Genomic DNA, 24,202 nt, shown 5'->3' on the forward strand with positions numbered 1-24,202 from the left:
CTCTTAAACTTCTGTGCAGAGCAGCTGGAGCTGCTTAGTCAGCAGTGAATGTGACCCTTTGTCTTTAGGCTTTACACGGTGGCTCCAAATGCTATTGTGTTTGTTTCACTTGCTCTTATAATCTCATTCTTACCTTCCTCTTTGTCGGGCGCGTGGTCGTCAGGCTCCTCAGAGCATCCACCCACTTGACAGTATGCAGGCGGTCATCCCAGTCAGGGACCTGGTCCGCAGGATGCTGGAAGGTGATTCTGGACACCTTACACTTAACCGTGTGCATTTTGAAGGTGACAGGAACATTAGATTTCAAAGTCACTGTGATATCCTTAGCACATTCAGCATGGAGGTGGCCAACCTGGAGAGGATCGGAGAGCCAATGCCATTAGTTCCTCCATGGTCAGTCTGTGGCTAGCAAAGGATGAAGTGTTATTGTGAGCTACATGGAGAAGAAATGGATGGGCTAGAATGCAAGTCTGCATTTTTCCATGCAGTGAATGTGGTGCCAGATTCACCTCTGTTTAGTGCTAGCCTAGGCAATGGTGGTGCGTGCTTCCCCACATGGACACCAGCCACAACACACTCAAGGGACCACCTCTAGGAAGCTGCTCCACCTGGGTCTAATGGAAAGAAGATGCAAAGCTGGATACACTGGTCTACAATTTTTGAGAAGTCGTCTGCTTCAGAGATAAAATGTGCTATTTATAATGTATTTTGATGTGCTGAATTCAAATATGACAATTAAAACAACTGATTGGCTACTGTTTCTAAGATATTTAAGTTTTTACATTTTATGTCTATGTATATTGTGTAGATAGTAGAGTTTTAATCATAAATTGTAAACCTAGGTCTTTTCATGTGTTTATGGTTGCTTTACATGATAATATTTCACCTGTCCTGTTTATGTAACACTTTAAAAATCAGAAAAAGGGTTATATCAATAAAATGTATTATGAAACAAAAGGCAAAAAACTATTATGTACATAGTTTAGTCCTATTCAGTGTCTACTCGGCGCTTCTTGGCTTGTCTCTTGTATTTATTAAATGGAGCATCTCTTGTCACTGTCCAGCAATAGTCTGCAAGCATTGATGGGCTCCATTTGCCCTGATAGCGTTTCTCCATTGTTGCAATGTCCTGCTGAAATCGCTCGCCGTGCTCGTCGCTCACTGCTCCGCAGTTCGGTGGGAAAAAAATCTAGATGCAAGTGCAAAAAATGTATCTTTAGTGACATGTTGCAACCAAGGCTTTTGTATGCCTTGAGGAGGTTTTCCACCAACAACCTGTAGTTGTCTGCCTTGTTGTTTCCGAGAAAATTTATTGCCACTAACTGGAAGGCTTTCCCTGCCGTCTTTTCCTTGCCACGCAGTGCATGGTCAAATGCATCATGTCGAAGAAGTTCACAAATCTGAGGACCAACAAAGACACCTTCCTTTATCTTAGCTTCACTTAACCTTGGAAATTTTCCACGGAGGTACTTGAAAGCTGCTTGTGTTTTGTCAATGGCCTTGACAAAGTTCTTCATCAGACCCAGCTTGATGTGTAAGGGTGGTAACAAAATCTTCCTTGATTCTACAAGTGGTGGATGCTGAACACTTTTCCTCCCAGGCTCCACTGACTGTCGGAGATGCCAAATCTTTCTTGATCTAGTGGGAATCTCTTGCACGACTATCCCATTGGCAGAGAAAACAGCAGTACTTTGTGTATCCAGTCTGCAGACCAAGCAAGAGAGCAACAACCTTCAAATCGCCACAAAGCTGCCACTGATGTTGGTCATAGTTTATGCACCTCAAAAGTTGTTTCATGTTGTCATAGGTTTCCTTCATATGGACTGCATGACCAACTGGAATTGATGGCAAAACATTGCCATTATGCAGTAAAACAGCTTTAAAACTCCTCTTCGATGAATCAATGAACAGTCTCCACTCATCTGGATCGTGAACGATGTTGAGGGCTGCCATCACACCATCCATGTTGTTGCAGGCTACAAGATCACCTTCTATGAAGAAGAATGGGACAAGATCCTTTTGACGGTCATGGAACATGGAAACCCTAACATCACCTGCCAGGAGATTCCACTGCTGTAGTCTGGAGCCCAACAGCTCTGCCTTGCTCTTGGGTAGTTCCAAATCCCTGACAAGGTCATTCCGTTCACCTTGTGTTATGAGGTGTGGTTCAGAGGAGGAGGATGGGAGAAAATGTGGGTCCTGTGACACTGATGGATCAGGACCAGAAGTTTCATCCTCTTCCTCGTCTGACTCATGTGAGAATGATTCTGGTACATCAGGAACCGGCAGTCCTTCTCCGTGAGGTACTGGGCGTATAGCTGATGGAATGTTTGGATAATGCACAGTCCACTTTTTCTTCTCTGACACACCTTTCCCAACTGGAGGCACCATGCAGAAGTAACAATTGCTGGTATGATCTGTTGGCTCTCTCCAAATCATTGGCACTGCAAAAGGCATAGATTTCCTTTTCTTGTTCAACCACTGGCGAAGATTTGTTGCACAAGTGTTGCAGCATATGTGTGGGGCCCACCTCTTATCCCGATCTCCAATTTTGCAGCCAAAATAAAGGTGATAGGCTTTCTTAACCTTAGTAGTTATACTGCGCTTTTGTGATGCAAAAGTCACTTCACCACAAACATAGCCAAAGTTATCTGCACTGTTCACACAAGTACGAGGCATCTCTGCTCACTTTGGCTAAACAGAAATGTGTCCCTTTGCAAAATCAAACACTGACAAATAAGAGAGCACGACACTGTATGATTTCTGGAGCTGATATAGGGCAATTTGTTCAGCAGAGTGATATAAGCTTTGTTATGATTGCATCATCCATGACTTCTAGGAATAATAATGATGCAATTCATATCATGTATGACGTAATACCAGCTTCAGATTGCATCATTCATTGTTTTGCCTAAAAAGCAAGTACTGTCCAAACCCAGTCATAGATTTATTCATAGAGCCAGTCAAAGATGTATTTTAGTCATTTCTGGTTTAAATTGAGATTCCTTCCCTGTATAACTCACTTATCCTCCGCCATTCCCAAGTCAAGGGTCGTATATACTGACCCAATAGCATAACTTGAAAACTAGAGCCAATCAACAATTTTAAGCATCATTTTTGTTCTCAGTGACCCAGAATTAGTAAAGTTTGACTACATTTATTTCAGAAGCATTTTGACTGTAGAGCAGTGATATCAGCATACAGATGACACCGGAACCTATAGCAATTCAGTCTCGCTCAGTGGCCTCATGTCACAGGGTTTCTGGCCCCGTAAATGAAGGAGGTTCAGCTCACCTGTCCCAGAACAGCCGTTCTCAGTTTGGGCAATGAAGAGGGTGGAGTGGCACCTGGGGGGTTATAAAGGACTAGGGAGAGCCGGTGAGTCAGGAGGCCAGAGAGGTCTCTGGGGCCAGCTGTAGCGAGCCTCCTGCAGGTCCTCTGTGGAAAGAGGGAGGTATCCCCAGGAAGTCGACTGACTTTCAAGAGCCCAAGCCAGTGCCAGGAGGTTGAAAAGGGCTGAGGGCTTGGGAGGCGGCAGAGAGGCGAGCTGGCAGACCGTCCTGAGCCAGAGAGCCAAGCCAGAGATAGCCAGAGGGGGCTGAAGGCTGAGAGCAGCAGAGGGAGACACTTGCTAGCGCTCTAAGCTGGAGAGCTGAAGGCAGCAGGCTAGAGGGGGTTGAAGGCTGGGAGTGAAGTGTGGTGAGGGGCGCCAGAGTCAGACCGGTGAACAGGGGCAGAGTGAGGGCGGCAGGGCTCTCCTCGAGGTACTGTTATGGTTATGTGCAGGGGATGTTTGTAATAAATTAACCCCATAGGGCTATTTGTAGTAAGAAAGACTGTTTGGGCTATTTCTGGGGACTCTGGTGGAGGGAAACTGAGGCAGGCATCCCTGTTCTGCTGCAGGAGGGCGCTCCAGGAAGGTGCAGGCCTATTACACCTTACTTTAAAAAGGGAATGGCCATTCTGAACCCAGTGAAATTCTACAACCGAAAGCCCTCAGGGAGCAAGAGCACTTTCCCAGCAGGGTGGGATCCCATGACTCCCCCACGAGGGCTGACAGTTCTGCCTCCCACCTTTGCAAGTCCAAGGATTCAGAGAACTGACCCAAGACACAAACCGGAGCGCCTGCATGGCAGCCAGGGCACTGCCACCTAGCTCTGGGTCAGTGCTCTGCTAACTACACATCACTTGCTGAGCAACCTCTTGTGCATGGGATAAAACAAAGGGGTTCCTGTATACCTGGGGAGAGAAGACAAGCGACGCCGCAGCAGGCCATTCAAACCTCATCACGTCTGCTTTGCTGCGATTGGTTATCGTGAAGGTCACCTGGTAGGGCCTCCCGATGTGACAGTCCCCAAACTGGATGTGATCTTCTCTGGCAGCTAGAAGAAGAAGAACAGGAGTACTAGGAAGAACGAAAATGGGGATGCTCACTGATTTGGTTATAGCACTTGTAGGGCAGTGACGACTCGCACAGCACTCTTCCTCTCATACATGTGACTCCCTTCCCATCCATTGGCACATACACGCCTACTTCAACCAGAGAGGGCTCTTAGAGCAGCCCCTCCTCAGGCAGTGCATCCAACTCTCATCCACGGACACATGCACCTCTCCACTCACTGAAATCAAAAGGCCTCCACAATACATTACAGCCTGAAACACACCTTTCCACTTGGAGGACATACGCTCAGGTGTCCTGTGTAACAGAGACACACAAACCCAGCTGTAGAGAGGGCACAATAAGTAGGGCCCTACCAAATTCACTGTCCGTTTTGATCAATTTCATGGCAGAGGGTTTTAAAATTGGTCAATTTCACAATTTCAGATGGTTACTTCAACAGCAGCAGGCTCAATCCAAAATCCTGATTTACCTTCTAAAAACCTCAAAGGGGCCAAATTATTCTCAACAATGCCTCTTACCCTCCACTCTGTCCTCCTCCAGCTGCCCCTCTGCATTCTCCTCGTTGCTCTCTGCTACCAGCCCATGGATGTTATCCAGCGTGATATCGTCTTGGTAGCCCTCTCCCACCATCTGAATGCAGGTTTCCTCATACTGATTGTCCACCACTGACAGATGGATTTTCCCTTCCACCCGCTGGGCCAGGATGGGTTTGAAAAGCACATCAAACTCTGCCGACTCACCATTCTGCAGGATTAGGGAAGCTGTGTGGGGTTTCCTTCCTGCAAAGGAATGGAGTGTTTGGGCTGGAAATCAGAACTGAGAGTTGCAGACTGTTAGGGTTCCCTCCCCACTCTGAACTCTAGGGTACAGATATGGGGACCCTCATGAAAGCCCCGTAAGCTTATTTCTACCAGCTTAGGTTAAAACCTGGTATGCTGCCACCACCAAGTGATTTAACAAGAAACAGGGAACGGGCCACTTGGAGTTCCTCTTCCCCCAAAATATCCCCCCAGGCCCTTATACCCCCTTTCCTGGGGAGGCTTGAGAATAATATCCTAACCAATTGGTTACAAAGTGATCAAAGACCCAAACCCCTGGGTCTTGGACAATGGAAAAATCAGTCAGGTTCTTAAACGAAGGATTTTATTAAAAAGAAAAGGTAAAAATCATCTCTGTAAAATCAGGAGGGAAAATAACTTTACAGGGTAATCAGATTCAAAGAGCCCAGAGGAACCCCCTCTAGCCTTAGTTTCAAAGTTACAGCAAAACAGGGATAAACTTCCCTCTAGCAAAGGGAACATTCACAAATTGAGAAAACAAAGATAAACTAATATGCCTTGCCTGGCTGTTACTTACAAGTTTGAAATATGAGAGATTTGTTGAGAAAGATTTGGAGAGCCTGGATTGATGTCCGGTCCCTCTTAGTCCCAAGAGCAAACAACCACCAAAAAAAAAGAGCAAAAACAAAAGCCTCCACCACCCCCCAGATTTGAAAGTATCTTGTCCCCTTATTAGTCCTTTGGGTCAGGTGTCAGCCAGGTTACCTGAGCTTTTACAGGTAAAAGGATTTTGGTGCCTCTGGGCAGGAGGGATTTTATAGTACTGTATACAGGAAGGTTTATAGTTATGACACAGAAGGAAACATTCCTAAGAGGTTTGAAGAGGAAAACCAGCTAAAGCATGGCCGTCTCCAAACCCTTGTTCTCCTGGAGGATGGCTGAGTTCCACCGGGAGGAGGTCTCATGACAGACTCGCTCCATACTGCAGGCTCTATGAGGATGTCTTTGCTGCAGAGGTAACTTGGGCTCTTACTCAGATGCTGGTTCCAACCTGACTCCCATCCACACACAAAACCCTTCTCACTCCATCCAGTGTGATGGTGCTTTCAAACAGGGCTAGCTGGTCTGTTCATGGTTATCGGCTACAGGTGAGGTACGGCTTTCTCTCAGGCTGGTAATCCACCCACTTTGCAGCAAGTACTCAGGCTAAACCATTTGAGTGCTGGTAATCTCAAATGCCTTCCCACAATTCCCCTGTGTGCCCTGAAGGACAAATTCTCCCACAATTCACTGGGAAGGAATCACAGAGCAGCTCAATGCACTGCAGCACAAAGATCCATGGGAAATGCCCCAGAAGTCCCGGTGTCTGCAGCACCAATGAGGACCCAGTAACTCAGGCAGCACTTTCTGGCCTAGCTGCTCACTCCTGGGCTAGTCTAGTTTTGGGGCTCAGACCAGGTGCCAATCACCTGAAGACATCCCCTACAAGAGCTGCTGGAATTCTTCACTCCTGCCAGGCTCATTGCATTTACCTTCTCTGCCTGATTCATCCCCCTCACTCTGAGCCACATAGAGGCAGTGAGTGGTAGGCCTGGGTTTCAGTGAGAAAACTCCATAATCATCCAACAGGTCAACCATCACCTGGGGAAAGAAAAACACAAAGCATGGCAACATGGGCTAGGATATGGGGCAGCAAGTGGAGTCACCGAATGTTACCGATGTTCCAGAGAACCGAACACTCATTGCTTTCACTGTTAGAATGTAATCACACAGAACAGACTATATTCCTCTGAACTGAACAGACTATCATTAGAATTCATCTGAATACAACAGAACGCGACTAGAAGGTAATCAAATAGAACAGATTGTAAGGAGAAAGTATTAAAAGTTAACTATAGAATAGAATTAAAATAGAATTTAATACTTTCTAATTACAATCAAGTAGAATAGCATGTAATTATAGTGTAATAGCATGGAATTAAATAGAATAGAATGTAACTGAGTAGAATGGAATTAGAACATAATAGAAGGTAATTAGAAGGTAATCAAATAGAATAGAATGTAATTAGACAGTATTAAAATGTAATCATGTAGAGCAGAATGGAATTAGAATGTAACAGACGCATTCTCATAATTAGAACCAAACTGTGAAGAGGAAAACAACAGTTTTCTTCTGATATTGTTAAGTAAGAATGACAAATTGGTCAGAAAATCACACGCCCCCAGGGGCAAGTAAGTGAAAGTCAGTCATTTGCTCTCTTGGCTGACTGACACCCATTTCAGTTAGGGGATGTCTACACTGGAAACTTCAAAGGGCTGCCGCAGGAACGCTCCCGTTGCAGTGCTTTGACATGCGAGTGTGGTTGCGCGTGAGCACTGGGAGAGAGCTCGCCTGGTAATCCACCTCCACGAGGGGATTAGCTCCGAGCGCTGGGCTCGGGGCCAGTCTGCACTAGCGCTTTAAAGTGCTCAGGGGGGTGATTTTTCATAGCCCCGAGTCAGCAAGTTAGAGCGCTATAAAATGTAAGTGTAGACAAGCCCTTAGTGGTTTATTAAGGCACAGAAAGGAGAAGACAGTGAAGAAGTTATTGGAAAGGAGACAAAGATGACCAATCAAAAGCCTTCCCCTTTGGAATTGTCCTATAGAATCTGATAGCAAATAGGAGCTTTTCTATTGGTCTCCAGAAACATCCTATGGAGTTTAATAGAGAATTATATCCTTACTATGGAATTCTATAGGATGGTTCAAAACACATGCAGAAGGGATCTCATTCTCTATTCAATTCCATGGAGTTTTAATGTGCTTTCTAGACATCTCTACTGGCTTCATTTGTATTAAGTTATATAAGGCTTGTCCATAACAGGAGGAGAGTTTGCTTCAGTGCCATCTTTTAAGCTTTTGCCTAGCAAGTTATTACCTGGACAGGTATCATGCCACTGTTCTTAAGGACAAAAGGGAGTTTCTCCGATCGCTCTAGCAAGAGCCTCTTGAAGAGGAGCAGTGGGTTCCCTCTTTTGTTGCGGAGGACAGGGCGCAAGATGGTCACTCGGGGGAAGTTCCCATCCCCGATGATATCAAATGTTAAATTTCGTGATTTTGCAACCAAGCTGCAGGGAGTAGGAAAAAAATCATTGTTCCAGGCACATGCTTGCTATGTAAACAGAGAACAGGAAAGCCCGCCCCCAAGAAGCAGTGGGTTAATTTACCTTGGCAGTCCATCAATGAAAGCCTCAAAAACGCACTGGTAGCTCTGCATCGTCTGTGGGGTGAAAGTCACGGTAGCAAAGGCATGGGAGCGGCTGGGGACACACATCCGAATGGGATCCACCTCGAAGATGTCATTAATGCGGGCAGCAGCCTTAGGGAAACCCAGACAGCGGGGTGGTTGTGAAATACCCCTCCCATAGCCACAGTCAGTGGAATTCACACACATAGTGTAAGAGCCACATGGGCAAGACTCTTCCCTCAGCTGTCAGGAGGTTGTCCACTCCTGTCACAGGAAGGGATGTCAAACACCATGTTTCTTGACTTAACAAATGTGCTGTCAGGATCAGAAAAACCACATCCTGTTCCAAGTGGTGGGAAATAGTGGGGTATTTGAGACAACAGTGTGTGATAACTGAAGGCAAGGGCCCACCACTGCAGCATAGCAGATAGCTGTTTGTATGGCTGTATTAGTCACTCAGTTAACTCCACACTTCAGTGCCCAGATTATTTATTGCTCATCAGCCCCTTTGTGTCTATCATGATTCTCACTAACCACCAGACTAAAGGAGAGAAAGCCGTCCAGCTGAAGAAGAGGAAAAGAGATCAAAAGGTGCTGAAAACAACCCAGACTGGCTTTACACCAGGGCAGACCAACACATCAGTGCCATTCCTCTGGGTATAATTTTGTCAAGGGTCAGGATCGACTTAAGGAAGGGGCTTCTCACAGTGTGGGATGCTGGCAAGTCTGGCAGTGGAAGGGGGGATAATTAGGGTTTCTTATCACAAAACCGTTTGCTGGGTTCTTCTGACTGGCTGCTGTGAGGAATGGGGTCTCTGTCACCCCATGGGAGAGAGGGGACATTTGTAGGAGCTAGATTTTATAATGTACTATGAGAATTAATGTATGATTTGATTTCATCCTGTCAGCCACCCTTTTTGAATAGCAGAAAGGAATGACAGATCAGAACAATCCTTATCAGTGATTATGGTCACCCTTTTGTTTTAGGATAAGTTATAATGTCTACTATGGTTTCCTATATGTATTACAATATAGGCACTCTAGTTAAATATACATTTCTTTGTTTTAAGGTTTTAGAAAGTAAGAGACAGGATTCTCTACTGTGTCTATGTTAAGTAGATTAGAGGAACATTGAAGGCCTGGATCCCAATGTAAATTGTCTTGGTTATTGATTGTAAAACTTAGCAGGGTTTAATTTGCAATGCCTTTTTGCTCAATATAAAATACTACTGTTTGTATTCTCAATCTGTTTGTGTGAATGAGGAATGTATGCATCAGGAAAAGATAAGGTGTGAAGGCCATTGTTATAGCCAGAGTCAAGGAACAAGGAGTGAAGAGACTTAAAGGACATCAAAGAATCATCAACGCACATCCATAATGAAGGGCAGATTGGCGACCCTGAGGTGAAGGCTGGCACCCCTAAGGACAATTGATTAAATCAGAACAACGGACAGGATGACCCTCTAAATGCTGTGTATTTACCTTCCTCTATAAAGATCCTGTGTGCTTTGTAAGAGCATAACACATTTCTGTCTAGGACTCCTTAGGGATTGCTTTCTTCTTCCTCACAGGACGTGGTTACTAATCAGATCCATATCTTATCAGATCCCATGTGATCGGTGCTCAGCTTCCCGTACCTCATTCCAGGCACTGCCAGCACTGAGCCGATCGGAGCTTCACTGTGGTTCTGGCAGCAGAATCAGCATGGGCAGCAGTCTAACACTGCTGGGCAGGGGTGGGAGTGACATTCTATTACCCTGCACTACTCCAGACCAGGCAAGGCTGAGACACACATCTCAGAAACCCTGCATGAAACTCCAACTTGCTTGTGGGGCCTCCAGTGGATGGTCCCACACCCGACCCTTCAGCTCTTATTCTGACCTTGCTGGAGACAGGCTTGACCGCGAGGACCACGTCACAAGGAATTCTGCCCACATTGGCGATCTTGAACCGAGCTGTTGCCTGGTGCCCAACCAGGACGTTACTGAAGATGAACTTGTTCTCATCTGATACAAACACTCCTCCACCTTCCACTGCCTGCAGGATCTGGTAAAGGTTGATGTTGCTGCAGATCCGATGTTCCTCAAAAATGGACCCGATGTCATCGACCACAAAGGCTGAGGGAAGAGAGACATGACAGCGGAGACAGTGTGTTCTCCTCTGGCTGAGAAACACAGGCCTAGTTTGTCTTGGGAGCAACGCTACTGACTTCAGTGGCATTAATGCAGGATGAGCTTGACTCCAGAATCCTGTTTGCACAAGTCAGGGCAATGGCACACTCCTGAGTGAGTTGTCAGCAATTTGTATTGAACCTCAGACCTCTGGATCTTAAGGCATGTGCCTCTATCACCTGCATTTGTCTACCCCGCAGCACTCAGTATGGCACTCTGTCCCACATTGGTGGTGGCTGGGCCACTCTGAGAGGGGTCGATGAGCCCACTACAGTCTGAGCCAACATTTATTTCCAGCAATAGCAGCTCAGGCTTTCAGAACCAGAGAGCCCAGGTTCAATTCCCACTGCCAATAACCCCCCAGGGGTTTGGTGTTACACCAGTGGCAAAGTTAACAAAGCCCAGCTCTCCAGGCTGTATTCCTGTATGGAAGGGCCTTCACGGGGGACAAAACTATCAGGAGGAGAGAACATTCGTTGTACACAAAAACAGTAACTGACATCACAGGTACATCTCTGTGCTTTCCCTGCTGTCATGGCTCTCTGGGCAACCTGGCACTGCACTGCCCCATAAACAGGCCTGTTTGAGGTTAGCATGATGCATTCTTTCACTAACCCCAGGGTAGAACTGCTCCCTAACGCCCTTGTCCTATTTACAGCGGGTCATACCCTGAAGCCCTTATCCGTTCCTTTGACTTGGCTACATTCTGCTCGAGTGAGGATGGAGCACAGCTGAAGCACACACTTCAGGGTTTGGCCCAGAATCTATTCCTCAGGCCAACTCTTTTCTCATGATCCCTCATGGCAAAAAAGCAACAGCGACTGGGGAATGGCAAAACAGATATGCTGCAGGCCTCTCCGTCAGCCTATCCAGCCCTTCCAGACGCCAGCCTCTCTCGGGAAGGAAGAGGATAGAAGGCCCAATTCAAAGCCCACGGAATTCAGTGAGAGACTTTCCACGGACTTCAGCTGGGCTTGGCTCAGGCCCAGAAGGAGCTGTGCAAGCCCGTGCTGAGAAACGCTATCTACTCAGCTCCTGCTGGAGCTCTGCATTGGTGACTGTTGCGACACCAGGCTTTGAAAGGGTGACCCAAGCTGGGGGCAGTGCAGAGGAGGAGGCTGCAAGATTTGACCTGTGGAGTTTGGGAGAGTAGGAATGTTCAGTCTAGAGAAAGGGAGGCCAAGAGGTGCCTCAACAGCTGTGGACGAGACCAAAGGGGAACGAGAATGATCGTTCTCTCTCGTCAGCCAGGACTGAGCCAGAAGCAAGCAGGGGAAAACACAGTGAAACATTAGGAAATACCGGATACCTCTGTGACAGCTAAATAACGGTACAGGCTGTCAGGGGTCACTGGTGGTCAGATCGCTGGTTCGTCAGCTTCTGCCTCCTACCTCCAGCAGTTGCCAGCTGATGCCGCAAAAGAAAACAGTCCTCCCTGCTCCATACAGCACACCTAGGCTGGACACCAGCCTTCCTGAGCCTGCCTGCAGTGGTCAGTTTACACTCTGAAGCATGAGAGTTGGTTACCTACTATCCCATAATGTGCTGCCAAATCCAGCAAGGAATGGAGGCAGGCAGTGGAGATTTTCAAGATGAGCCATCTTCTCTCTCAAGGGGGTGTCAGGGATAATGCAACCCCGCTCTATATGCTCCTTGGGGAAGAGGGAGTGGATGCAGTGATTCAGCCAATGGCTGTACAGAACATGTCTATACCTGGTAGGCATGACTCAGCAATCAAGGTGTATGGGATGCCTCCCGGATTATCGTCAGGGTCCCTGTCGGTGATGTCAATGGCCAGGTATTCCTCACACTTTCCCACTGGCTCTGCTAAACAATCAACTGTGATGATCTGCTGGCCTCCTGCAGGGATGGATCCAAATCCAGGATACACTGTGAACATGCCTAGAGTGAAGCGAGCCTGCAAAAGAATCCAGAGAAAGCCTGCCTCAGATATCCTGCCAGTTAACAGTCCCAGGAGAGGGGCATTCCACTCCCTTCATTTCTCCCTGCTTCCCTACAGCCAGTCATGACCACTGCACATTCCCTGGGGCCGCTAGGACATGGAATGAACTCTCAGTACTCCAACAGCCTCCTAAAGAGGATGCACAAAGCATTGGGCTGTCAGTTTAATGGTCATGTCATGTGCACACAGCCAAGTTCAGGAACCTACCTCTGTCCCCCTGCCCTAGGCGGCAGGGGAAGCACCAGAAACCTTCTGGTCGGCGTAAGAGTGATGTTGCCAAACTGTAGAAGCAGCAGCATCTGATCCTCCCTGGTCAAAGGAAGGGGGATTGGGAAGTAAAGGGAGGGGAAAACAGCAAGGATCCTGATTTCTGGTGGGGAGCAAAACAAAAAGGAGAAATATCTTCCTGGAAAAGTAGGAGGGAGGAATGAGAGTAGAAAGGTTGGGGGAGAGAAAGGGGAAAGCACGTGAGAAAGAAAATCATCCCGAGTAAGAATATTGGCTCTGGAGCCGACATACCGTGAATGACAACAGCACATTCTCTGATCTAGCTGCCCAGGCAGGGTCACCCCTGGGGGAGCGGAAGAACTCAGACTGGAGAAGGGCCTTAGCAGACACTGCAGTGGATGTAAGGAGCGGGTTGGAACATGCACCCACCTGCGCAACAAGGTTGATGTCCTTCTGAAGAGATTCCGTGCGCTTGCTTTGTTTGCCAACAGGAGGGATTTTGCTTAAGGTCTCGCTGTCACGGGAACGGGAGTGCTTGATGTGAGATGGTCTGGAAGGAACAGCAGAAATACATCATGCTGGGGTCTCCACTGTGTCCAATCCCCTCCTGGGTTTGACTGTCCCAGGGTTGGGCTTGCCCTAGGAAGGGGCACACCCATTCTGAGCAAGTGCCAAATTAAATACACACACGAGCATGCCTGGCTGAAGGCCATTAACAACAACACTGGTCACATATGCAATCTCTCATCCATAAATCCCAGCACTTTACAAAAAGGGCACTAATAAGCCCTATCTCTTCTATAGTACCAGTCATCAGCAGAGCTCAAAGTGCTTTACAATGGAGGTCAGTGTCATCACCCCCATTTTATAGATGGGGAAATTGAGGCACAGAGTCGTCAGCATTTGCTGGTGCTTTCTCTTACCCCTTTTTTGGTAGGATGGGCAGATCTCGTATTAGCTTGCCGATGAAGTATTTGAAATCAAGAGCACCTTTGTTCTCCAGAGTGAAGCTGCAGGTCTTCCGGGTGCTGTTCATCATGGAGCCAAAGTTGACGAGCGAGGCTGGGGAAATGCTGTACTTGGTGAACAAAGAATTCACTGACACTTTCACTGGAATGCTGGCAATGGTCTCGCCTCCTTCACAGACATTGGGCTCAATCACCTGGGCAGAGGAGGGTGGATTGGCAAGTGGAGTTTAGAGGACTCTGCTGGCTGTCTCATAAATCCACAGAGTTGCTGCCTACAGCCCGGGAGCCATGGCACACTTAGCCAAGCACTCCCCCCGGCTTGTGTCAGTTCCCTGGTGACTTGAAGGCCTTTGTCGTTCCTAAGATTACCCTTGCAAAGACTTGGCAGAAGTCCCTAGGAGCTTTCATGGATTCACAGATTCCAAGGCCAGAAGGGACCACTGGGATCACGTTGCCTGACCACCTGTTTAGCACAGGCCAGAGAACTTCCCCCCAATAATGCTAGAGCAGAGCTTTGAGAAGAACAGCCAGGCTTGATTTAACGATCGTCAGGATAGAGAATCCACCATGACCCTTGGTAAATTGTTCCAGTGGTTAATTACCCTCCCTGTTAAAAATGTACACCTTATGTGCAGTCTGAATTTGTCTAGCTTCAACTTCCAGCCACTGGATCATGTTAGACCTTTTGTCTGCAGAGCCCATTATCAAACATTTGTTCCCTGTGTAGATACTTATGATCTGTGATCACGTCACCCTCAACCTTTTCTTTGTTAAACTAAACCGATTGAGCTCTTTTAGTCTATCGCTATAAGGCAGCTTTTCTAATGCTTTAAGCATTCGCATGTCTCTTCTCTAAATCCTCTCTAATTTACCAACATCCTTCTTGAGTTGTGGGCACCAGAACTGGACACAGGATTCCAGCAGTGGTCGCACCAATGCCAAATACAGAGGTAAAATAACCTCTCTAATCCAATTTGAGATTCCTCTGTTCATGGATCCCAGGATCACATTAGCTCTTTTGGGCAGACCGTTACATTGGGAGCTCATGTTCAGCTGATTATACACCACCATCCCCAAATCTTTTTCAGAGTCGCGGCTTTCCAGGGTAGATTCCCCCATCCTATAAATATGACCTACATTCTTTGTTCCTAAATGAATACATTTAGCTCTATTAAAATTCTATTTTTCCTTGCATCCAGCCTACCAAGCAATCTAGATCACTTTTGAATCAGTGACCTGACCTCTTCATTATTTTCCACTTTTTTCCACCCAATTTTTGTGTCATCTGCAAACTTCATCAGTGATGATTTTATGTTTTCTTCCAGGTCACTGATAAAATGTTAAATAGCACAGAGCCAAGAACTGATCACTGCAGGGCCCCACTGCAAGCATATCCACTTGATGATGATTCTCTGTTTGCAATTACATTTTGAGACCTATAACCTAGCCAGTCTGAATCCACTGATTGTATGCTAGGTTCATTTTATATCATTCTAGTTTCCCCACCGCCAACACTCTTGCACTATTTCCCACTGGAGAACGTTTGACGTGGAGTCCCTGGGTGTGAACTTTCTTACAGTCAGCCATCCTGAACTATCCTTCTTACAGAAACCTATGATGGAGCAGCTGCAAATGCTTCTCTACTCCAGTCACTGGGTCAGTACTATTCCTTGCAGTGACTCCTGCTGAAAAGGGCTTAGAGTGAAATCTTCTACGCTCCGGCATTATTCTTCTTATAGGGACTTCCTGGCTAGGAACCTGGAGCAGCCTTGAGCTTTTTCAAGGTCAGGCTCCTTAATTCCAATCCTAGGAGAAGCTAGACCTGGAGAGGCCAGGACTGCTGGCTCTTTAAATACCTATTCCAAAGCTAGAGGTGGATGCTCATCCCTGTTTTGGGAACATCATGGAAGGCTTTGACAAATACCTGGATGGTAGCACTGGATCCCTCAGTTAACCAGTGCATCCCCACTTGTGTGTGACAAGGAATATACACAGCACACAGGGCGCCATCAGCTGGCTGTCATAGCCATCACAGCTTGGCCTGTGCCAAGGTCTTTACAGACATCTCACCTGGCAGTACAGGATTGGCTTATCTTCAATTTTCATTTCCTTCTTGGAGCGAAAGGTGATCTGGATCTGAGTGGGGCGGTCAACAGCGGCTAAAGTCCCCTTCTGGGGCTGGATGTTGAAGACAGAGTTCAAATTTGGCATGTTGGCTTCAGGGCATTCTAGAGTGAAGCTGAAGGATGGAGACAAAACAAAGACTCTTTGTGAATTGGCCTGTTCGGTTAAGGACACTAGAGCCCGTCGCATAGCCAGGAACCCAGTTAAGAGCCTCTGCACAAAACACTTAGGAATGTGAAAAGGGCCATTAAGATCTCACTCAGCTTTGTTCAAGAGATTCCAGATGGAAATTAAAATTGTGGACTTTAGCTTGATTTACTTCCAAGGCCAGATTTTCAAAGGGTCTGAGTTTTCTGTATGCACCCGTCTGTGCATGTAATCTGCATTTTCATGCCTAACTTCCTCGTTTGTAGGATGCAGAATGTGCCTATGCTTTGCAAAATAGAAGTTCTTAAAAAAAAAAAAAACACCAAACACCTGACACCTTGTGATGGGGTGTACCAGACCCTCTGAGGCCCCCTGCTGGAGGCCTCATGGCCCTGACACATCCCGTCTCAAAAAGGGCAGTGGAGAGAGTTCTCCAAGCTGCCTAGAATGGCTAGGGTGATCAGATGTCCCAATTTTATAGGGACAGTCCCGATATTTGGGGCTTTGTCTTATATAGGTGCCAATTACCCCCCACCCCGTCCCGATTTCTCACCCTTGCTATCTAGTCACGCTAAGAGTGGCCGTTTGGGACAAGCCAATCAGGGCCCAGCAGCCTAGTATAAGAAGAGCTGCAGGCCAGAGGGAGTTCAGTTCCTTGCTGGAGCTGTCAGAGCGTGGATGGGGTGTGGCCGACTAATGGAGCTGCAGAACCCCAGACAGGGGAGCGCTGCTAGAATCCGGGGCGAGCAAGGAGGAGCCCTGAACTGGTTGCTGGGACTCCATTAGGACAAGGCCCTGAGGTAAGGGTGAAGGCACCGTGGGGAAAAGGCCCAGGGAATTAGAGCAGCGGTGTGACATAGTTAAAGGGACACAGCAGATGGCTGCGATCTATAGGGTCCCTGGGCTGGGACCCGGAGTAGTGAGTGTGCCCAAGTCCCCCCACCCCTCAATAGCCACTGGGGGAAGTGGCCTGGCCACTGAGGCACCCCAGAGGGGGAACTGAACTGTAGTGCCCAGCGGGAGAGCTGCAGCCAGACGGCCCGTGAGAGAGTGCAGGCACATGCACTCAGCCATAGGGGCGCTCACCACTGAAATCTGTACATATAAATCACAGCCATGCCCACTGGGGAATAATTTACATTTTGTTGCGTTTCTTCTTCAGTTGTCACGCTGTGTAACATACAGTTGTTGGTGTGTTGAATATTTAAAAATGGTGACCTCTGAGCTTTGCTACTTACCCTAATCGTGATCTAGTCATTCCAAGAAGAGGTTATATCAAGGGGAATAACGGAACGAAAGACTGGACTGATGGGGACATCAAATGCTTATACATCACACCGCTGAAATAGTTAGAAGTTTACCTGTATCCAATCTCATATTTTCCTTTGTTCTTCAGAGACACCATTTGCCTAGCTTCATCCAATACTCTAATGACCCCAAAATCCAAACCACCATCTGTACCTGAAGAGAAAGCCACAAGTGGGAGGAGAGATGATGATGAATACTCAGGTCTTGCATGAAACACCCCTGCAAATCACAAGATTTGAATCTCCAGAAAGTCAAAGTCCTCCAGAGAAAGTCTTCTCAACATTACCCCGGATGCTTCACTGCCGTTTTTGTTCTGTGGAGAAGAACTGCATGACTTCGTGCTAAACATCGTTGTTTTCATTTCCTTGCAGTGCTACATGCCTAAAAGTATATGTCCTCTCAGTCTGTGAGCAGTGCAGACTTGCCACTTGCTGGCTTAGATAGCCTACATGTCAGAAAGCTGGAAATGGTTTTGTACGGGCTTATTGTGATGGTTTCCAACTCAACAAATAAAATAAATTGCATACAAAAGCTACTTTAACAGAAGGTTATGGTGAAGTCAAGCACTCAAAAGTTAGGAAATGCCAGTATTAAGGTGACCTTAATTCACCCCTTGGTGTGTATATATCATGCTACAGTCTAGAATGACATGGTCACAGACTATTTGTTCTACTGGACGCTGGCCTCATACAGTTATACATCTGGACCCTGTGCCTAATGAGGGCAACCTTAATTCTTACTGATCTGGCCAGGCCATCCTGAGTGTGGGGGACAAAGACTGACCTCTGGGGAAGCTGATGTCCAGAGCAACGTCATAGGACTCGGCAAGGATTTGGATGTTTTCGTACTGAACAATCCCCAGGATGTTTTCCATGTCTGAAACCTTAGGCAACAAGAAACAGCCGTCACTCAGCGCACCTCTGACCTCTGCTGATGAACATAACATGAGTTCTTCATCCTGCCAATGGCACCCACCTCCTCCTTTGCCATCAGATTCCAGCATCAGCAGCAATCCAGCTGCAAGGCATTTCCTACCCTGCTAACCTCCTGGGCTGTCCCAAAAGGATTCTGCTGCTGTGTGAAACTTCAGCCTAGTTCTCCACCCTTCCAGCAGGAGACACTCACTACTAATGATGCTGTTTATGGTTACCAGCATAGTTTGCAATAAGAGATGTTCCTAACAACCCCCAGCTAAGCTCACGCCGAGGCAGCCTTTCTGGACATCAGCCCAGCCGCAATGGAGGAGGTAGGAAAGGGACTCCCGCATTGTGCCTTTTCCTGTGATTTGTTTCTATTTAAATTTCAAAACCAAGCTTGTTTCCGGCAGGGCCCTGCAATGGGAAGTGGCAGAGGCTGTGCAGGAACCCTAGAGTGACTCCTGATGTGTCCAGTGGGACTAGCCAATGCCAAATGGAGAGCACCATGTCAGCAACCCGGAATCAGCCCAGTCACTGACTTGACCTGCACCAACCTGCCTCGGTGAGGGGCGGGGGAGGTTGGATTTGTTGTTGGATGGCTCTATCATCTAGGCTTTAGCCCCAGATGACTGGTGGGAACTGGGGCTGCCCCAGACCGAGGGGCAGAGTTGCATAGGGCTGGCCCTGTTGGAGAGACCAGACTCCGGTCCAGCTGGGCTAGCCCACTGGGGATTTGAGAGACTCCCATGGTCCAGGATACACTGGAATATTTTGATTCAAAGAAAGAAAAGCAACAGAAACATTGACAAAAATGGCCATTTGTCCAGCTGCCTGCAGGTGCTACCTCCCCAGCCCATACCACCTCCTTACCCAGCAGTGCCTCACTGGTTACTTTATCTCCAGGATCTTACCCTTCTACAAGCTGGTCCCCTGGAGAAAGGCCACAGGCCAGAGCTGGCGTGGGGAGGGGAGCTGGAGAAGTGCTCCTTGCAGGTAGAAAGCTGTGTCATTCACAACACCTGCTCACCACCGTCCCACCCATCTCACCTGCCATTGGTGGTAACTGCCAAGTACAAACCTTAGTGCCAAGCCTCACCAATGCTCTCCAAAGTGTTGGAAGGCAGGGCGGCTGGGTTTGTAGGTGCTGGGGAGGGAAGGGTCTGCCTCACCTCCAGTCGGATGACCTTCTTAATGTTGAGAGGTTTTGTAGCCTTAAAATGCAGCTGCAGGCAGTACTCTGAGCGGGGACCGATGATGCCCTGGTCTTGTGAGACAGAGAAATCATCCCCCAAGTTCTCCAGGCCGCTGAGCCGCCAGGCTACAGGCATCGGGGAGGTGTTTCTCAAGAAAAGCGTCTTGGTGTCCTTTCTAAAAGGAGAGGAAGACACTCAGCTGTTGCTGCCAAAGCAGCCATTTTAGTTTTGCATTTGAATGGGGCCCAGGCCGATCCAGTCTCACGTGGCCTATTAAGTCACACAGATCCAGCTGGACCCACAGGGTTTAACCCTATTCAGTTCTTTCTTACTTTGCGTGTGCCAGAATCTTAAATTCAAGTTTTGGGGAGAACCACAGAGTTTTAGTTACAATGAACACAAGCAAAATAAGAACTTAAGTAGCAGATCAACATCTGACAGGCTTGGATCACTTTATCTAGCTCCATTCCTGCACATGCGAGTGGGGGCACTTGGGGTCATTCTGATGGACCAGCATGAGTGTGGGTCACATCCAGAGCCCCAGTTAGGAACAGGTGCATCAGAGAGTATTCGTCGGTATTCCTGGGAGGACAGTGAATGAGAAGTGGATTGATGCAAGCATCTGGATCCTAGGCATGTGAATGGGAGGTCGCCATTTGGGGTCTATGTAATCCTGCCTCAGCACGGGAGGATGGATTAAATGACCTCTCGAGGTCCCTTTCACCCCTATATTTCTATGATTTCTCTGTCTGTTTTACTGTGACATTTAATCACTTGAACTTGTGGGATTTAGAGTTAGAAGTTTAAAATAAGGACTCGTTCAATCGTAGGAAGGTGGAGGGGCGGATTTGCTGAGGAGACGTGGGACGACAAGTTGCATTCAATAAGTCAACAAGCTCCAGTCCTGGCTAGTGAGCAGGAAAACAGCCCTGCCTCCAGGGTGACCTGCAATGGGTGTAAAGGAGAAGACAGAACGGAGCCCGACTGCTCGCTTTCTGGTCTGTTAGATGCTGCAAGCCTAGAGGTGGGCTGTGAGAAGGTGGAGGAGCTGAGCACTGAGCTACAGAAACCCAGACAAGCGAAGACGGGTCCCTTCTGTTCCCTGTGACATGCACCTCACTGGAGGAAGGGTGCTAAAGGACAGGAAACCGGCAGGCGCACTGCAGTCTCACTGGAAAATAAGGGGCGAAAACACAGGAGTAATCCCTTGGGAGCTGCAGCATGGAGCACAGACTTGTGAAAAGCCCCAATATCACCAACTGCTTAAAGAGTCCAGCCCAAAGAACAGGGTAATAATTTGGGGCCTAAACATGGGTGTAGTTTGGGGGGTGCAGCGGGGCCACTCCCCCCCCATTTCTGCGAGCATCGAGCTGCTCCTCATCCCGCAGGCCAGGCAGAGCAAGTCAGGAAGCCTGGCCAGAGTGGGGAGCAGGATGGAGCAGATTCTCCAGGTTGCTACCTTGATGCCTCCTGGGTCCTATTGTTCACCTGTTTCCTGTACAACCATGGTGGGGGGGGGAGGCGGATGGACTGGGAGGAGGGGGATGCAGGGAAGAGACAGTGGGGAAGGGGGGGATAGGGCAGGAGAAAGAGAAGGAGATGTGGGAGTTGGGGGGATGAGGTGGGGAGGGGAAGAGAAGGAGATGTGGGAGTCGGGGGAGGGGGATGAGGTGGGGAGGGGAAGAGAAGGAGATGTGGGAGTCGGGGGAGGGGGGATGAGGTGGGGAGGGGAAGAGAAGGAGATGTGGGAGTCGGGGGAGGGGGATGAGGTGGGGAGGGGAAGAGAAGGAGATGTGGGAGTCAGGGGAGGGGGATGAGGTGGGGAGGGGAAGAGAAGGAGATGTGGGAGTCGGGGGAGGGGGATGAGGTGGGGAGGGGAAGAGAAGGAGATGTGGGAGTCGGGGGAGGGGGATGAGGTGTGGAGGGGAAGAGAAGGAGATGTCGGGGGAGCGGGAGCCCAGCATGTGGCATCTCCTCAAGAGCAGCTGCAGCGGCTGGTGCCAGAGTGGCCGCAGCTCCCATGCTCAGGTCACCACAGCAGACAGCAGCAGCTGGGGCTCCCCCATTACACAGCCCGGAATGTGCAGCCCAGGTAGCGCTCCAAGTGAGGGGAGAGACCCAGAGCCGGGGAACAGGCCTCAGCATGTGCGCCTGCGCACTGGCCCCCCAGTACAGCCGTCAGATTAGGCAGTAATGGCAGGCAGGGTGCCGTGAAGAGCCCTCGCCCCGAGCATACAGCTACAGTGCAGTGGGGAGGTGTGGTTCCCAGCCTGGGGACACAGACACGTGCTAGCTCTGCTCTAGCTACGGCCTACAATAGCAGTGGGGCCAAAGCAGCACAAACGAACCCTGCCCGACCCCCTGGGTGACCAGTTCATGCTGCCCCAGCCACACTGCTGGATTCAGCATGCTAACTTGAGGAGAGTTAGCGCACGGATGTCCACCAGTGCTGGGAATTACACCTCCCAGCTGCAGTGTACACATACCCAGAGTGAATGAGGAAAGAAACTGGAGATAAAAGGCAAGCCCTTGAGTCAAAATAAGCCCGAGGAGCAGGCTCCAGACTATGTTCTGATCGCCCTTCGGAATCCCAACCTGTGCAGCAGCAGCTTCTCAAAATGCAACTGCTTGCGGTCGAGCTCCAGTTCGGGACGCACCCCTTGGCAGCAGATTCTGAAGACCACTGGCTCTGGATTCTCTTTAATGCAGCAGACGATGCTGTCATCAAATATGCCAGGTGCGGTGGGGTACGCCCATATGCTCAGCTCCTGGCACGGCGCCCCAGAGAAGGAGAGAGAGAACAGGGCATCATTCAGAGGGGAAAACGGCTCCCAAATCTCGTGAGACTGTGATACCGGTTTGTCTCCTACCTGCTTCTCATTGGGTTTCAGCATCATGGTGGGAGGATCCAAGAGGTATGTATTTGCCTTGATGTCATGCTGGAAGCAGAAAAACACTTCTGCTTCCAAAGGGGATGCGTTGAGGATGGTTATCTTCTCGGAGTTGTTGGGGTATCGGAGGGCCTTGTATCTGCAAATGAAACGCACTGTAGAAGAGACAGCGGGCCCGAGAAAGTGCTGCACCTTCGCCCTTTTTATGCCACAGATACAGCACCTCCTTTCATGCATCTGTACACGCACCATATCCTGTTTTAAAAACAGCCTTATAAAATAGCCCCATCGTAATCATCATTGGTATAAGGAACATCATAGAATGGAGGGTTACTTCCTTGTCACCGAGTCCTGCGAGTGACCCCTGCAGTGTCACGCTAGTGGGATCAACTGACTCTACAGAGGCCACTCGCAGGAGAAGTGCCAAAAATCAATCTGGCTTGTGGCTTTTTTTGTTTTTGTTTTGCTTCTTTATGAGGAATAAATAAGGTCTGATAGGCTTTTAAAAATCGTTTAAAACTAGTTCACTTTTTCTGCTTGGTTTTCACCTGAGAAATACCAGGAGATTTCTTGGGTTCCCTGTTTTGCTGGATGTTTCAGGTGTGTGTTTGCACCTTAACTGAAAGGGGTGGGAGAGGAAACGCTGGATCCTGGAGAAAGGCCTCCTGTTCTCCAAAGTATGAAATAGGCTTTGGTGTTAAGTGGTTAAGAATCAAAAGAAAAGCACAGCATGTTAAAATCATCACACTACAAATCCCCTTTGGCTCTCACTTGCTTAGATATCAGTTGCATGGGACAACAAACCACCACTACTTCTCCAGTCATCCATAGAGTTCCCAAGCAGAAAAGAACTGACTTTTTAATGTTAAAAACAACAACAATACGGCATTAATCACCCTCCCCGCCCCGTAACAGCAACAGCTCAAAACCTCGTTACAGGCTCTCGGCCTGAGGATGCACAGCACTGGCAAAGCAGCCAAGTAGGCATGTGCTCTACTGACGTAACAATGTCGGCAGCAAAAGTAAAACTTTCTAGCGTAGCTAGAACCTCCAAAACAAACTCCCACCACCACCAGGAAAGGGCAGGAAGCCAGTGTTTATTCCTCTGCAGGTCACCTTTAAAAAAAAAAAAAAGCCTCCAACACTGTTGGCCAAATCTGACATGCTGACTAATCACATTGTTCCTGACCAATAACATGCGTCTATTACAACACACCCAGCTCTTCGTATCAGTAGATCTCAAAGTGCTTTACAAAGGGAGTCAGTGTATCCCCATTACACGGATGTAGAACCGCAGGCCCAGAGAGGGGACGTGATTTGCCCACAGTCACTCAGCAAAGCAGCATCAGAGCCGGGAAAAGAACCCCGGTCTCCTGAGTGCCAGCCCCGTGTGCTAGCCACTAGGTCACACTACCTCCCTGTGTGCTCACTAGAGCTGCTTTGCCTGAGTAAGGATTTGGCCCACAGACAGGAATCTCTCATTATCAAAACAGGTACATGCCTTGCTGAGTAATCATGGGAGCTCATGAATGTCCTCCCTCTTCTTTCCCCCACTCCTCTCTTTGTCTCTGTCTATGACTCTTGCCAGTCGCCACCTGCATTTAGATTGCAAACCCTTGGGGGCAGGGGCAGCACCTCCGGTAGTTAACATGCATTGCCTAGCACTCTTTGGGCCATTCAGAATAATAAGGCGTCATTCATAACATGCAGCAGTGCTAGGAGACTAGACTCTTGCTCCTTTTGTTGGTACCTGTCTCTCGACTTTCCACAGAGCAAGGGGCCGAAGTGGAACACCCCTGAGCTCATCACGTACTGTTTGAAGATGATGTCGTCAGGCTTCGCACTCTTCCTCCGGTGGGGAAACACCACCCTATAGCAGAGAAG

At 48.4% G+C, this 24,202-nt stretch overlaps 1 protein-coding gene across 1 annotated transcript in view; it reads right to left on the bottom strand.

Moving 5' to 3' along the window:
• Positions 1-24,202, bottom strand: part of HYDIN (HYDIN axonemal central pair apparatus protein) — a 376,996-nt gene that overhangs the window by 64,152 nt on the left and 288,642 nt on the right. The window contains exons 49-65 of the mRNA XM_054049428.1: positions 24,069-24,188; positions 22,298-22,457; positions 22,023-22,195; positions 19,404-19,602; positions 18,101-18,200; positions 17,371-17,470; positions 15,809-15,977; positions 13,694-13,932; positions 13,200-13,320; positions 12,293-12,497; positions 10,290-10,525; positions 8,389-8,540; positions 8,100-8,289; positions 6,714-6,822; positions 4,921-5,181; positions 4,240-4,382; positions 134-352 (exon numbers count right to left, since the gene is read on the bottom strand). Coding sequence (XP_053905403.1) covers positions 134-352; positions 4,240-4,382; positions 4,921-5,181; positions 6,714-6,822; positions 8,100-8,289; positions 8,389-8,540; positions 10,290-10,525; positions 12,293-12,497; positions 13,200-13,320; positions 13,694-13,932; positions 15,809-15,977; positions 17,371-17,470; positions 18,101-18,200; positions 19,404-19,602; positions 22,023-22,195; positions 22,298-22,457; positions 24,069-24,188 — 2,896 coding nt within the window. The remainder of the gene's footprint in view (positions 1-133; positions 353-4,239; positions 4,383-4,920; positions 5,182-6,713; positions 6,823-8,099; positions 8,290-8,388; positions 8,541-10,289; positions 10,526-12,292; positions 12,498-13,199; positions 13,321-13,693; positions 13,933-15,808; positions 15,978-17,370; positions 17,471-18,100; positions 18,201-19,403; positions 19,603-22,022; positions 22,196-22,297; positions 22,458-24,068; positions 24,189-24,202) is intronic.

This window comes from Malaclemys terrapin, chromosome 14 (genome assembly GCF_027887155.1).
Source record: "Malaclemys terrapin pileata isolate rMalTer1 chromosome 14, rMalTer1.hap1, whole genome shotgun sequence".
Classification (NCBI taxonomy): Eukaryota; Metazoa; Chordata; order Testudines; family Emydidae; genus Malaclemys; species Malaclemys terrapin.